We start from the raw sequence: 15,805 nt of genomic DNA, 5'->3' as shown, positions 1-15,805 counted from the left end.
GTTGCCCCAAGGCGCTTTATATTGTAAGGCAAGGCCATACAATAATTATGTAAAACCCCAACGGTCAAAACGACCCCCTATGAGCAAGCACTTGGCTACAGTGGGAAGGAAAAACTCCCTTTTAACAGGAAGAAACCTCCAGCAGAACCAGGCTCAGGGAGGGGCAGTCTTCTGCTGGGACTGGTTGGGGCTGAGGGAGAGAACCAGGAAAAAGACATGCTGTGGAGGGGAGCAGAGATCGATCACTAATGATTAAATGCAGAGTGGTGCATACAGAGCAAAAAGAGAAAGAAACAGTGCATCATGGGAACCCCCCAGCAGTCTACGTCTATAGCAGCATAACTAAGGGATGGTTTAGGGTCACCTGATCCAGCCCTAACTATAAGCTTTAGCAAAAAGGAAAGTTTTAAGCCTAATCTTAAAAGTAGAGAGGGTGTCTGTCTCCCTGATCTGAATTGGGAGCTGGTTCCACAGGAGAGGAGCCTGAAAGCTGAAGGCTCTGCCTCCCATTCTACTCTTACAAACCCTAGGAACCACAAGTAAGCCTGCAGTCTGAGAGCGAAGCGCTCTATTGGGGTGATATGGTACTACGAGGTCCCTAAGATAAGATGGGACCTGATTATTCAAAACCTTATAAGTAAGAAGAAGAATTTTAAATTCTATTCTAGAATTAACAGGAAGCCAATGAAGAGAGGCCAATATGGGTGAGATATGCTCTCTCCTTCTAGTCCCCGTCAGTACTCTAGCTGCAGCATTTTGAATTAACTGAAGGCTTTTTAGGGAACTTTTAGGACAACCTGATAATAATGAATTACAATAGTCCAGCCTAGAGGAAATAAATGCATGAATTAGTTTTTCAGCATCACTCTGAGACAAGACCTTTCTGATTTTAGAGATATTGCGTAAATGCAAAAAAGCAGTCCTACATATTTGTTTAATATGCGCTTTGAATGACATATCCTGATCAAAAATGACTCCAAGATTTCTCACAGTATTACTAGAGGTCAGGGTAATGCCATCCAGAGTAAGGATCTGGTTAGACACCATGTTTCTAAGATTTGTGGGGCCAAGTACAATAACTTCAGATTTATCTGAGTTTAAAAGCAGGAAATTAGAGGTCATCCATGTCTTCATGTCTGCAAGACAATCCTGCAGTTTAGCTAATTGGTGTGTGTCCTCTGGCTTCATGGATAGATAAAGCTGGGTATCATCTGCGTAACAATGAAAATTTAAGCAATACCGTCTAATAATACTGCCTAAGGGAAGCATGTATAAAGTGAATAAAATTGGTCCTAGCACAGAACCTTGTGGAACTCCATAATTAACTTTAGTCTGTGAAGAAGATTCCCCATTTACATGAACAAATTGTAATCTATTAGACAAATATGATTCAAACCACCGCAGCGCAGTGCCTTTAATACCTATGGCATGCTCTAATCTCTGTAATAAAATTTTATGGTCAACAGTATCAAAAGCAGCACTGAGGTCTAACAGAACAAGCACAGAGATGAGTCCACTGTCCGAGGCCATAAGAAGATCATTTGTAACCTTCACTAATGCTGTTTCTGTACTATGATGAATTCTAAAACCTGACTGAAACTCTTCAAATAGACCATTCCTCTGCAGATGATCAGTTAGCTGTTTTACAACTACCCTTTCAAGAATTTTTGAGAGAAAAGGAAGGTTGGAGATTGGCCTATAATTAGCTAAGATAGCTGGGTCAAGTGATGGCTTTTTAAGTAATGGTTTAATTACTGCCACCTTAAAAGCCTGTGGTACATAGCCAACTAACAAAGACAGATTGATCATATTTAAGATCGAAGCATTAAATAATGGTAGGGCTTCCTTGAGCAGCCTGGTAGGAATGGGGTCTAATAAACATGTTGATGGTTTGGATGAAGTAACTAATGAAAATAACTCAGACAGAACAATCGGAGAGAAAGAGTCTAACCAAATACCGGAATCACTGAAAGCAGCCAAAGATAATGATACGTCTTTGGGATGGTTATGAGTAATTTTTTCTCTAATAGTTAAAATTTTGTTAGCAAAGAAAGTCATGAAGTCATTACTAGTTAAAGTTAATGGAATATTCAGCTCAATAGAGCTCTGACTCTTTGTCAGCCTGGCTACAGTGCTGAAAAGAAACCTGGGGTTGTTCTTATTTTCTTCAATTAGTGATGAGTAGAAAGATGTCCTAGCTTTACGGAGGGCTTTTTTATAGAGCAACAGACTCTTTTTCCAGGCTAAGTGAAGATCTTCTAAATTAGTGAGACGCCATTTCCTCTCCAACTTACGGGTTATCTGCTTTAAGCTACGAGTTTGTGAGTTATACCACGGAGTCAGACACTTCTGATTTAAAGCTCTCTTTTTCAGAGGAGCTACAGCATCCAAAGTTGTCTTCAATGAGGATGTAAAACTATTGACGAGATACTCTATCTCCCTTACAGAGTTTAGGTAGCTACTCTGCACTGTGTTGGTATATGGCATTAGAGAACATAAAGAAGGAATCATATCCTTAAACCTAGTTACAGCGCTTTCTGAAAGACTTCTAGTGTAATGAAACTTATTCCCCACTGCTGGGTAGTCCATCAGAGTAAATGTAAATGTTATTAAGAAATGATCAGACAGAAGGGAGTTTTCAGGGAATACTGTTAAGTCTTCTATTTCCATACCATAAGTCAGAACAAGATCTAAGATATGATTAAAGTGGTGGGTGGACTCATTTACTTTTTGAGCAAAGCCAATAGAGTCTAATAATAGATTAAATGCAGTGTTGAGGCTGTCATTCTCAGCATCTGTGTGGATGTTAAAATCGCCCACTATAATTATCTTATCTGAGCTAAGCACTAAGTCAGACAAAAGGTCTGAAAATTCACAGAGAAACTCACAGTAACGACCAGGTGGACGATAGATAATAACAAATAAAACTGGTTTTTGGGACTTCCAATTTGGATGGACAAGACTAAGAGACAAGCTTTCAAATGAATTAAAGCTCTGTCTGGGTTTTTGATTAATTAATAAGCTGGAATGGAAGATTGCTTTTGATCTTCAATGATAAAAATGAATGGTAAAGAAACTTTTTTCTAATGTTTTAAAATATCTCTGAATAAAATATCAGTAAAATAATCAAAACATAATTGGGGTATTCAATGTCATACAACTGTTGTGTTTTTTTTTAAACAAAATGTAGTTGTCCCACACTATTGCCGTAATTTCCACCACAACACTGTAATGTCCCTTTAAACAGTTTGTATGAAAGATTGTTTGGGTAGTTTCTATGGAGATAAACAGTGACATCAGAGCACATGTATATAGCGCCAAATCACAACAAACAGTTGCCCCAAGGCGCTTTATATTGTAAGGCAATGGTGTGGTGGAAATTACATTTACAAGGCCAATAGTGCCCGTAGTTAAAGAATCACCCTCATGTGGCACTTAGGAGAATACAGTAAATTGGCACGGCCAGCACGAATGTAGAGAACAGGCACAGTACTGTCACGCTGCATTCGAACTGGGGAATATTCATACGGCAGTTGTACTGCTGTGTGACTGCTTCCTTGAATGGCATTCGAACTGTCATACTCGCCAACATTTGGAGCAGTCTCATCACATCGGCACATCCTGATTGTGCTCCCGATGAGCCCCACGCATTCTGTTCGGGGTGTGCAAAGGAAATATTGTAATGGGCAAAGTCTTTGGCGAGCCATCATTGTGTGCAGTAGATGTGAACATTGCACAATCACACAGAATACACCGTGTGTCACAGCGAGTCAGCGTGTCTCCCAGCTCTAAAAATGTGTGTCCATGCCTTTCCATAGCAAATTTTTCACTGTGAATTTTTTTAGTAAATCTCAACAGTAGTTTTTTTGTAACATTAAAGAGGGTTTGCCCTAGTGCAAACTGTTCGCAAATCAGGCCACATGTTTTTAAAATATACTGATATTGAGGGACAGTGTGGACCACGCACCCTGTTCTCTGGTCTTTTCTGTGGTGTTTGTGGCTGGACCTTCTCCCACAGTGGTGGCAGCAGTGACCCTAAATGTGTACTCTGTGAAGGGATTCAGATCTGACACCAAGTAAGACACCTCCTCAGGGAAAACAGCCATCACCTCCTCTTTCACTGTCACACCTGCACAATTCATCCAAACAAATGATAACATAAAAACAAGTGAATGAGTCCGTGTTAGAGAAGCAGTGTTTGCGAGGATTATTTCCCACCTGCAGTAGCAGTAAGTGTTGTACTGCGTGTTGAAAAGTGTCCTGTAAATGGAGCTTGGCGAGTCTGGCTGGAGGTCAGCAATGAAGAAGAAGAAGAGTCAGATGTGAAATCTTCAGTTTGTGTGCGTTTTGTGAGCCAAGGAGAGAGAGTGGCAGGTGGAGTGGAGGTGAGAGAGAAAGCAGAGGTCCCAAATGATGCAGGATCAGAAATGGGATCAGTCTGTTGAGCAGACGTGTCACTGGTACTTGGATTCTGAGTGTGTGTGGAGCCAACAGTTGGATTGTGGGTGAGCTGGGTGTTGGTGTTGTGTTGAGGACCACTGAGCCCAGACTGGGTGATGCTGGAAGCAGTCACACTGATGTGGTTGGAAACAGAGGTGGTGAACATCGGTGGAGATGTGATGAGATCATCAGCTGCTCTCTTACGCCGCGCTCCGCTCTCATGGGCATCAGGAGAAAGTGTCCCATTTTCATAGCTACCAGTTGTAGTCTCGTTCTGGTGAAAGAAATGAAGCATTCACATGAGAAAATCATTTGCCAAATCCAGTCGTTAGTTGTTTTGATTCGTGAAAGCTTGAAGCTGAAGAATATAGAGAAAAAATAACACGTGTCAGGCTATGGGGTAGCGAGGCACTGACTGAGGCTGGATGCAACATGCAGACTCACAGGCTGGCGTATGAGTAAAGGCTGGTTCTCTAATGGAGACATGGGTACGGTACACAAGCAAGCAGTCCAGAGTGCAAAAGTACAGATAAGGGCGAGACAATAAGTCGAGGTCCAAAACAAGCAGGGTTCAGTAAACCAGCAAACAGGCAATCAGAGAAGAGGCAAAAACGGGTTCCAAAAAGTAGAGCAGGGGTCAAAAACACGGCTAGGCAAACAACAGAACAGTGACGTGATCTGGTAAGTGACAAAGTCAGCAAACGAGCGGGGAGGAAGTGAACAGAAGCTATTTAAATAAGAACAGGTGGTAATTAGATAATGAGGTGCACTGGTGGGAGAAGGATCTGGAAAGGAGGTGTGGTCAGGTGAATCCAAGAGGGGAAAAGAGATGCAAGAAAAGGCAGTGGCAAGTGGGCAAGGAAATGACAGACAAAACAGGGTGTGGCCAACAGATGAGGACGTGCAGGTGCAAGGACAAGAGAGTGCAATGATCAGGGGAGACAGTGATAATAAAGAAGCTGGGTGTGAACACATGAGAACTGAGATGAATGCAGACAGGGGACAGACAAAGACAGGATGAGACAGACAGGTGTAAGTGAGCAGTGAGAATTACAGACAAAAACTATAAGTAAAACAGAAACTAAGTGATAACAAAACCTGACATCAAAGTACTACATATAACAGAAATGAGAACAGCAAAAACTAAATGATAAACCATGAAAACACAGACTGACTGAACAAAACAAGAACGGAACTGAAACATGGCCGAAGAATAAAAGTAACAAAGAAAGAAAGCGACAAAGCAAAATTAGAACATAGAATAAACACATGATGAAAATAACAAATAACAAAACAAAGCTGGGGCAGATGGAGATGCACTAAAGGAGCCTAGATCAGGGCAGGGCATGGCAACCAGCCTACTTGGTCTGTAGTGAGGGTGATGTCCTGCAGCAGAGTGTCATCAACCAGAACCTGCAGTCTGTACTGGGTGATTGGACCATTAGGCTCAGCAGGACTTCTCCAGCTCACGAGGATAGACACCGAATCTTCAGCCACTGCCAGCAGGTTCTGCACTGCACTGGGTGCTACTCATGTACATGTGGACAAAAAACAGAGACTAATAAGATAAAGACACACACTATATGTGTGTGTGTTTGTGTTGTTTTTGTTATTTTGTTAAAACAGTCACATTGTGCTGATTTCAAGCCATTAGATGTCAAAACTTGCAACATAATTTCAAGACCAAAAGCACTTTTGGCCTTTTCTCGTCCACCCTCTGCATCAAGCAGATGTAAGCAGTTGGAGCTGTTTAACAGTTCTAATGACTCTCTATTCACGGTTTTAAAGTATCCCAGAATCCTTTGCGCGCTGGGGAGGGAGGCTTGATAATGGCTCAGCTTAATGCTAACTTTAACTTTGAAAATGCCATAGAAATGGTAACGCATTAGCATAGGTCCTGTTTTTAAGTTATAAAATACATCTATCAACAAGATTGGGTAGGATTACTTTGAAAGAATACATGTGGGTTACATGTATGTATGTACATACATTTGGATTACTTGTAATCTGATTACTTTTGGATTACATTTCAAAGTAATCCTACCCAACCCTGTCTATCAACTGTTTCAGAAGACCATAACAGGTCAGTTTAACATAAAAAAGGTAAGTATTACTCACAGACACATGCTCTTTAGGGTTTTAGTGGGAAAAAATTAAGATAAAGTGAAATAAAACAAACAACCAATGAAGCAGCAGATCGAAGATTGAAGCACTTCTTCATTGGTTCAAGGTTCAAAGCAAAGCTGCGCTGCAGAAATGGTTGATTATACAGACCAGCTGCAGGGTCTGTAATCAGTGTAGAGAAATGACCATTTTCCTGACAAACACCCCCAAAAACAACAGCCGTTCTGAAGGACCGATAAGGGAATCGTTAAGCAAAAAGGCTACTGATATCGATGGATTGAATCATTTCTTAAGGATACCCGAAAAGAACTGGTTCATGACACACAACCCTAATAGCAACACATTTTTCTTTTTTTTATAAAACTCACATTAAAGACTTGCGATTATCCTAGTTAAACAAGTAAATACATATTTTGGTTGAAACGACACAATGTTGCAAACAAGTTGCTTGTTGCTTGTCCACTCCACCACCTGCAAACGCCTGTTTACACTGACAATGAAATCTCGGACTCCCCAGCGAGAACATGATTATGCATGAGATTTGACACTGTAAAGGCGTCAGTGTGGGAAAAGCCAGATGCATATTGATTCTAATACAAACACATTATCTGAGCCCATTTTAGCCTCTGAATGGGTTTCTTTGAGGAATTCCAGAAAAAAAATGCACCTGTCTGCCATCTTGATGACACAGCTATGCAGTGCATACTACTGTCTCTTTTGAAATGTGGGAAAGTGAAATTGTTTCAGAGAGCAGGACTTTTGTGAAATTGGTGATGCTATATAAAGAAGCAACAAAAAAGCTCAAAACACACAGAAGGAGTGTGTCTTCATTCTTTGCACAGCATGCAATTACGCTACTAAATCTTTACATAGAAAATAATTGGATGCTATACAATGTTCCTGTTCTGGAAACTGTTGTGAACAAAAGAGAAAATGGCTAAGGTAAGTAGCTGCCTGTATATTTGGTCACTTTTAAAAAAGTTTCACTTGCTGAGGTAAACACACGTGTGTACTGTCTCTCTATCGGGATTCTCTCCATGCTGTTAGACATTTCTAATGATGTTTTGGCTTAATCAGTGGTGACAAGAAGTGGTTTACATTGAGGTTTTTAGTTTGCCCCCAGCCTTACATTATACCTGTTTCGTCTGTGAAGAAAATCAACACCAGGCAGATTAAAATATTTTTGTCTTGAGTAAAGGTTTAACCTAAAAACATCTTAAAATAGAGTCCATGTTGAAAAATATCAGTGTTTCCCTTTAATAACTGTTTTTAATATGTCTGTTGGCTGGTTAGAAAGGATAGTATGTCCCCATTAATGAATCTATGTAAGATGATTAAGCAAAGCACTTGTCACCTTCAGCAGGTGTAAGAACAATATTCTGTGCAGCCGGTCCCACTTCTCCAGCAGCTTTGGCTCGAATGAGGACTGTGTAGTTCGTGTACGGGGTCAGACCAGTAAAAACAAACCTCATGTCTGCTGTGCTGTTCTCATACATATATCCTACAAAAAAGGAAAAAAGGACAACAAGTGAAAATCCTTTATACACACATACATACACACACACACACACACACACACACACACATATATATATATATATATATATATATAGTCACACACACAGATTTGTTTCAAAGTCAATATTTAATAACCTGTGGGGCCGTAAAGATAGAGTACATAGGTGAATTTTCCTGTGACAATGCTGGGAGAGTTCCAGGACATGAATATGGACCTCGATGTCATATTCCACACTGAAACATTTTGTGGTGGGTCTTCTGGAGCTGCAATTCATACACAAAGCCACATAAAGAATGCTTCTTATCAATGCAACTAATCCAAGACAACAGGCAAAAACTCAGAAACGTTGCACGGCAGCAAACATCTGTAAGGCAAAACCACTGGAAAAAGCACTGGGAGCTATAACGGGAGACAGCAGGATAAATCTTTACAATCTGGCAATGAGGGAACACTCTAACAGCTGTTAAGTAGCCAACAAAACAATCAAACATAGGGACACTTGAAACCTGAATGCCAGAAACAGGAAGCTAAGCCACATGAAATGAACACAGAAGAAACATCAAAGCAAAAGCACCAGGGAATATTTAACAATAACAATGGCAGAAGTAAAATAATGTGGGGAATAATGTCAGAAACAGAATAACATGGAGATCAAAAAAGTAAACATAAGCTTTGAATTCTCATTTGCTTCTTTCACCACACCTGATTCTGGCATGCGGACCATCGTGGTAGCTATTTGTCCCTCTCCATCTGAGGTGAATGCAGATACTTCAAAAATGTAGGCAGTGAAAGGCCGTAGCTGATCAACTCCCACTGATATGGGCACGCTCCAGGAGGCTGCAGGGGGCACGGCAGAGAGGGTGATGGGGGGAGACGACGCTGTTATCTCAAGTGGACTGAGAGTCGCACGTGACAGGATGTCTGCTGCATCCTAAACAGAAAGACACACACACACACACACACGCACGCACGCACACACACACACACACACACACACACAAAGTAGGACATGCCCACAGGGAAACGTGTATGTGAAAGAGAAACTTATTTCATGTACAAGAAGAGTACAGTGCACTGGATTGGGGGGTTCCCTGCTGCAATACCTCAACATAAATAGAAAAATTTTCAACTGTGATTCTTTATTTTGTGTTGAACTGATTTCTTCAAGTGAACAATGAAAATGACTGAATCACAATGAGAGAGTATTAACTCTGGGTCTGATGTCAAACAGTCATTTCCAGTCTTTTTCTGGGACATCAAAACTTGTCTTTGAATAATTTTAACCCAAGATCTGGGGCTTTATTTATAACCACTGCACATGCACAAAACAGGACCTAAAAGATGTACCATGCATCGGGAAAGTATTCACAGCGCATCACTTTTTCCACATTTTGTTATGTTTTACAGCCTTATTCCAAATTGGATTGTGGTGTGGGCTGCTGAAGAGGAGGTACTGCTGGCCCACCACCAGAGGGCGCCCTGCAGCTCCTTCTCCTGCTGTCCTGGTGCCGAATACAGAGATTCCAGTGGTCGTTCAACGAACCCCCCCACCATTCCCTGAAGCATACATAAGTCCTCCGGAACCGTACGGAGGCTGTGTGGAGACGTGCGCTGACTTCTTAATGCAGTGTTCGCTCGTCTTTGCACAGCGTCCCGTCATGTACGTGTCGGACTTTAGCTGGGTGGCTTATGTTATTAATTTGCTTCGAGGTGAGGCACGCTCCTGGGCTACAGAGCTCTGGGAGCAGAATTCACGGCTTCTATTGATATATACTGAGTTTGTGAGGGAGTTCAGACTGGTGTTCGATCACCCAAATAGAGGCGAAAACACTTCAACAGTGCTACTGTCGATGAGACTGGGGCGTCGGAGTGCAGCCGAGTATGCAGTCGACTTCCGCATCGCGGCTGCAAGGTCCGGCTGGAATACTGCTGCACTCCGCTCCGCCTTTGTAAACGGACTGCCGCGGGATTTAGACAGGCTTATCGACCTGGTCATACGATTAAACAATCGATTAGAAGAACGTGGTCGGGAGCGAGACGAAGGACGTGGCCGGGCACGAGCCGTCCCTCTCCCTTCCAGGTCCGAAAAGGCGCCGCCGTCCCCACGCTCCACAGCCTCAGCGCTCCGTGTGGTAACAGCTCCCCCTGCTGATGTTGCTAGGGAAACGAGCAGGGCCAAAATAAGATCAGATGACAGACTGAGGAGACTGGCCCGCGGGGAGTGTTTTCTCTGCAGCTCAAAAGAGCACATACAGAAAAACTGCCCCAAACGGCCAAAACGACAACACTCGCCTTTAGAGACTGGGCTAAGGGTGGGTCATAACATTCATGTGGGACACACACGCATATCTGCATGCCTCCCAGTTACGATCCTGAGTGGGGATCTAACCCTTCAAGCCCCCGCACTGGTGGACACGGGGTCAGAAGGGAATCTGCTGGACAGCAAATGGGCAAGGGAAGTAGGGCTCCCTCTAGTGGCGCTCCCTTCACCATTGAAGGTGCGGGCGCTAGATGGCACTCCTTTAATCACACACAAGACACAACCAGTAACTCTGGTGGTGTCTGGGAATCATCGGGAGGAGATTGAGTTTTATGTAACTCCTTCTACCTCCCGCGTAATTTTGGGCTTCTCATGGATGATTAAACACAATCCCCGGATTGATTGGCCATCTGGGGTTGTGGCTCAGTGGAGCGAAACCTGCCACCAGGAGTGTTTAGGATCCTCAGTTCCCCCGGTTTGACTGCTAACGAGGAGGTAAAAGTCCCCCCCAATCTGACGGTGGTGCCTGAGGAGTACCACGATTTTGCTGACTTCTTCAGCAAAGATCTGGCACTCACTCTTCCCCCCGCACCGGCCGTACAATTGCGCCATTGATCTGATCCCGGGCGTTGAGTACCCATCCAGTAGACTGTACAACCTCTCACGTCCAGAGCGCGAATCAATGGAGACCTACATCCGGGACTTGTTAGCTGCTGGGTTGATCCGGAACTCCACCTCCCTGATGGGTGCTGGTTTCTTTTTTGTGGGCAAGAAAGACGGCGGACTCCGTCCATGCATTGATTACAGAGGGCTGAACGAGATTACAGTTTGCAATCGATACCCATTGCCCCTGTTAGATTCAGTGTTCACGCTCCTGCATGGAGCCAAAATTTTCACAAAGCTGGATCTTAGAAATGCGTACCACCTGGTTCGGATCCGGAAGGGAGACGAGTGGAAGATGGCATTTAACACCCCGTTAGGTCACTTTGAGTACCTGGTCATGCCGTTTGGCCTCACCAACGCCCCCGCAACATTCCAAGCTTTGGTGAACGAGGTTTTGCGGGACTTCCTGCACTGGTTCGTCTTCGTATACCTGGACAATATACTCATCTTTTCCCCGGATCCTGAGACTCATGTTAAGCATGTACGTGAGGCCCTGCAGCGGTTGTTGGAGAACCGGCTGTTTGAAGGGTGAGAAGTGCAAGTTCCACCGCACTTCTTTGTCCTTCCTGGGGTTCATAATCTCCTCCAACTCCGTCGCCCCCGATCCGGTCAATGTTGCGGCGGTGAGAGATTGACCCCAACCAACAAGCCGTAGAAAGCTGCAACAGTTCCTCTGCTTTGCTAACTTCTACAGGAGGTTCATTAAGGGCTACAGTCAGGTGGTTAGTCCCTTGACAACCCTGACCTCCTCCAAAGTCCCCTTCACCTGGTCGGATCAGGGAGACGGATTAGGGAGTTGAAATGCCGGTTCTCGACTGCACCAGTTCTGGTGCAGCCTGATCCAAAACGCCAGTTTATAGTCGAAGTGGATGCCTCTGACTCAGGGATAGGAGCCGTGCTGTCCCAGAGCAGGGAGTCCGATAAGGTCCTCCACCCCTGTGCCTATTTTTCCTGCAGGTTGACCCTGGCTGAGCGAAACTATGACGTGGGCAATTGAGAACTCCTTGCGGTGAAAGAGGCTCTTGAGGAGTGGAGACACCTGGGAGCTGCGGTGCCATTCACGGTTTTCACGGACCATCGGAACCTGGAGTACATCCGGACCGCCAAGCGTCTGAACCCCAGGTCATTGTTCTTTAGGCGTTTTGACTTCCAGATCACCTACCGCCCCGGGACCAAGAACCAAAGATCTGATGCCTTGTCCCGGGTTCACGAAGAGGAAATCAAAACCGAGCTGTCGGATCCAACGGAATCCATCATCCCCGAGTCCACTGTCGTGGCCACCTTCACCTGGGACGTGGAGAAGACCATCCGGGAGGCCCTGGCACGGAACCCGGACCCGGGAACTGGCCCGAGAGACAAGTTGTACGTCCCACCAGAACCCAGAGCTGCAGTCCTGGACTTCTGTCACGGTTCCAAGCTCTCCTGTCACCCAGGGGTGCGAAGAACCGTGGCAGTGGTCCGGCAGCGCTTCTGGTGGGCGTCTATGGAAACCGACATCCGGGAGTGTGTCCAGGCCTGTACCACCTGCCCCAGGGGAAAAGCTGACCATCAACGGGCACAGGGACCCCTCCAGCCGCTACCTGTGCCTCATCACCCCTGGTCCCACATCGGCCTGGACTTCGTCATGGGCCTACCACCGTCCCAGGGCACGACGACCATCCTCACAATAGTGGACCAGTTCTCCAAGGCGGCCCACTTTGTGGTCCTCCCGAAGCTCCCGGCGGCCCAGAAGACAGCAGACCTCCTGGTCCACCATGTCGTACGTCTGCATGGGATTCCATCTGACGTTGTCACCGACCATGGTCCCCAGTTCTCCTCGCAAGTTTGGAGGAGTTTCTGTAGAGAACTGGGGGCCACCGCAAGCCTCTCGTCTGGGTACCATCCCCAGACGAACGGACAGGCAGAGCGGACAAACCAGGATTTGGAGCAGGCTCTCCACTGCGTGACCTCCGCGCACCCGACGGCCTGGAGCACCCATCTGGCCTGGATCAAGTACGCTCACAATAGCCAAATTTCATCTGCCACCGTTTGAGGTATGTTTGGGGTATCAGCCCCCATTATTTCCGCTCATGGAGGGAGAGGTCGGGGTGACCTCGGTCCAGGCCCACCTCAGGAGGTGCCGTCGGGTGTGGCGTACTGCCCGCTCTGCCCTGCTGAAAACCCGGATGAGACCGCCGGCGTTCCCCGGCCCCGGCATACCAGCTCAGGCAGGAGGTTTGGCTATCCACCAAGGACATCCCCCTGCAAGTGGAATCCCAAAAGCTCAAGGACAGAGTCATCAGACCTTTCACCATCCTCAGAGTTCTCAGTCCGGCCGCAGTGAAGCTGAAGCTACCAGCTTTACTGCGGATTCACCCTGTCTTCCACGTGTCCCGCATCAAGCCCTGCCATACCTCACCTCTCTGCACCCCCGGACCGGCGCAGCCTCCTGCCCGGATCATCGACAGAGAGCCGGCATGGACAGTACGCAGGCTCTTGGACGTCCGTCAACAGGGCCGGGGGTTCCAATATTTGGTGGACTGGGAGGGGTATGGACCTGAAGAACACTCCTGGGTGAAGAGGAGCTTCATCCTGGATCCGGCCCTCCTGGCTGACTTCTACGACTGTCACCCCGACAAGCCGGGTCGAGGTGGGGGTCCTGTTGTGTGGGCCGCTGAAGAGGAGGTACTGCTGGCCCACCACCAAAGGGCGCCCTGCCTGAAGTGCGGGCTTCAGGCATGAGAGGGCGCATCCGCCCCACGGGAGCAACTGGGAGTGACAGCTGTCACTCATCATCAACGCCAGCTGTCACTCATCAACCACCACCACCATAAAAGCTGGGCAGCATCTCCACCTCGCTGCCAAGATATCATCTACCAATTAGGTAAATTCTCAGCCGTGATTGTGCCGTACGCAGTGTTACTCTCTTGCATTTTTGGTCTGTTTGCAGGTGTCCGCTCGCTGTTTTCTGCTGGGTTCATGGTTGGTGGAGAAGTGGAGGGATTTCACTTCTCACCCCGAATTGCATTAAGTAGGAGACTGACTCTGCAGTACCGTGAACTTGTGTTAAAGGTGGAGGTGTTTTTCCCACTTTACCAAGGAGAGAACTTTTTTGCTGACTGTTTACTGGGTGTGTACATACACACCCACCATTAACTGTTTCTGCTTCCTGCCAGCAGTACCAGGTCTGACAGCTGGAGACGGTGGCCACCTGGGGACTCAGGACTTGGCGGCTCCGGTGTGCTTCAGACCCGTTGGCAGTGGAAATCGTGTGGGACCCGGCTCTTCTCTGGACAGACGTCTTCTATCCTCAAGCCTGCCCACACGTCACCTTTGTATATTGAATGCATACAAATTCTGTGATTGTCTGTATTTTGTTGTGCACATTCACAAAAGTAAATTGTTGTTTTTGGCTCATCCATTGTCCAATCATTTACGCCCCCTGTTGTGGGTCCGTGTCACTACACTTTCTCAACATGGACTAAATACATTTTTTACTCAAAATTCGACACACAAAACCCCATAATGACAGTGTGAAAAAAGGTTTTTCTTTAGATTTTTGTTAATTTATTGAAAATGAAAAACTAAGAAATCGCATGTACATAAGTATTCCTTAAACACAAAACATTAATAGGTGAGGAAAAGTGACTTATACATACAGTAGTGTTCAGAACAATAGTAGTGCTATGTGACTAAAAAGATTAATCCAGGTTTTGAGTACATTTTTTCTTATTGTTACATGGGAAACAAGATACCTGTAGATTCTCACAAATCCAACAAGACCAAGCATTCATGATATGTACACTCTTAAGGCTATGAAATTGGGCTATTAGTAAAAAAAAAAGTAGAAAAGGGGGTGTTCACAATAATAGTAGTGTGGCATTCAGTCAGTGAGTTCGTCAATTTTGTGGAACAAACAGGTGTGAATCAAGTGTCTCCTATTTAAGGATGAAGCCAGCACCTGTTGAACATGCTTTTCTCTTTGAAAGCCTGAGGAAAATGGGACACTTAAGACATTGTTCAGAACAACAGTGTAGTTTGATTAAAAAGTTGATTGGAGAGGGGAAAACTTATACGCAGGTACAAAAAAATTATAGGCTGTTCATCTACAATGATCTCCAATGCTTTAAAATGGACCAAAAAAAAAAAAACAAACGCGTGGAAGAAAATGGAAAACAACCATCAAAATGGATAGAAGAATAACCAGAATGGCAAAGGCTCACCCATTGATCAGCTCCAGGATGATCAAAGACAGTCTGGAGTTACCTGTAAGTGCTGTGACAGAAGACGCCTGTGTGAAGCTAATTTATTTGCAAGAATCCCCCCCAAAGTCCCTCTGTTAAATAAAAGACATGTGCAGAAGAGGTTACAATTTGCCAAAGAACACATCAACTGGCTTAAAGAGAAATGGAGGAATATTTTATGGACTGATGAGAGTAAAATTGTTCTTTTTGGGTCCAAGGGCCGCAGACAGTTTGTGAGACGACCCCCAAACTCTGAATTCAAGCCACAGTTCACAGTGAAGACAGTGAAGCATGGTGGTGCAAGCATCATGATATGGGCATGATATGTTTCTATGGTGTTGGGCCTATATATCGCATACCAGGTATCATGGATCAGTTTGGATATGTCAAAATATTTGAAGAGGTCATGTTGCCTTATGCTGAAGAGGACATGCCTGTGAAATGGATGTTTCAACAACACAGTGACCCCAAGCACACTAGTAAACGAGCAAAATCTTGGCTCCAAACGAACAAAATTAATGGGCCTGCCCAATCCCCGGACCTAAATCCAATTGAGAACTTGGGGGTTGACATCAA

At 45.2% G+C, this 15,805-nt stretch overlaps 1 protein-coding gene across 1 annotated transcript in view; it reads right to left on the bottom strand.

The window, feature by feature from the left end:
• ptprq (protein tyrosine phosphatase receptor type Q) overlaps positions 1-15,805 on the bottom strand; it is a 140,886-nt gene that overhangs the window by 95,930 nt on the left and 29,151 nt on the right. The window contains 6 exon segments of the mRNA XM_034175490.1: positions 3,968-4,129; positions 4,219-4,714; positions 5,803-5,966; positions 7,919-8,065; positions 8,218-8,346; positions 8,786-9,014. Of these exon segments, the coding sequence (XP_034031381.1) occupies positions 3,968-4,129; positions 4,219-4,714; positions 5,803-5,966; positions 7,919-8,065; positions 8,218-8,346; positions 8,786-9,014 (1,327 nt within the window).

The sequence above is a fragment of the Thalassophryne amazonica genome, chromosome 8, assembly GCF_902500255.1.
Source record: "Thalassophryne amazonica chromosome 8, fThaAma1.1, whole genome shotgun sequence".
Taxonomy (NCBI): domain Eukaryota; kingdom Metazoa; phylum Chordata; class Actinopteri; order Batrachoidiformes; family Batrachoididae; genus Thalassophryne; species Thalassophryne amazonica.
The sequence above is the reverse complement of the archived record's forward strand: the minus strand, read 5'-3'. Positions and strand labels throughout refer to the sequence as shown.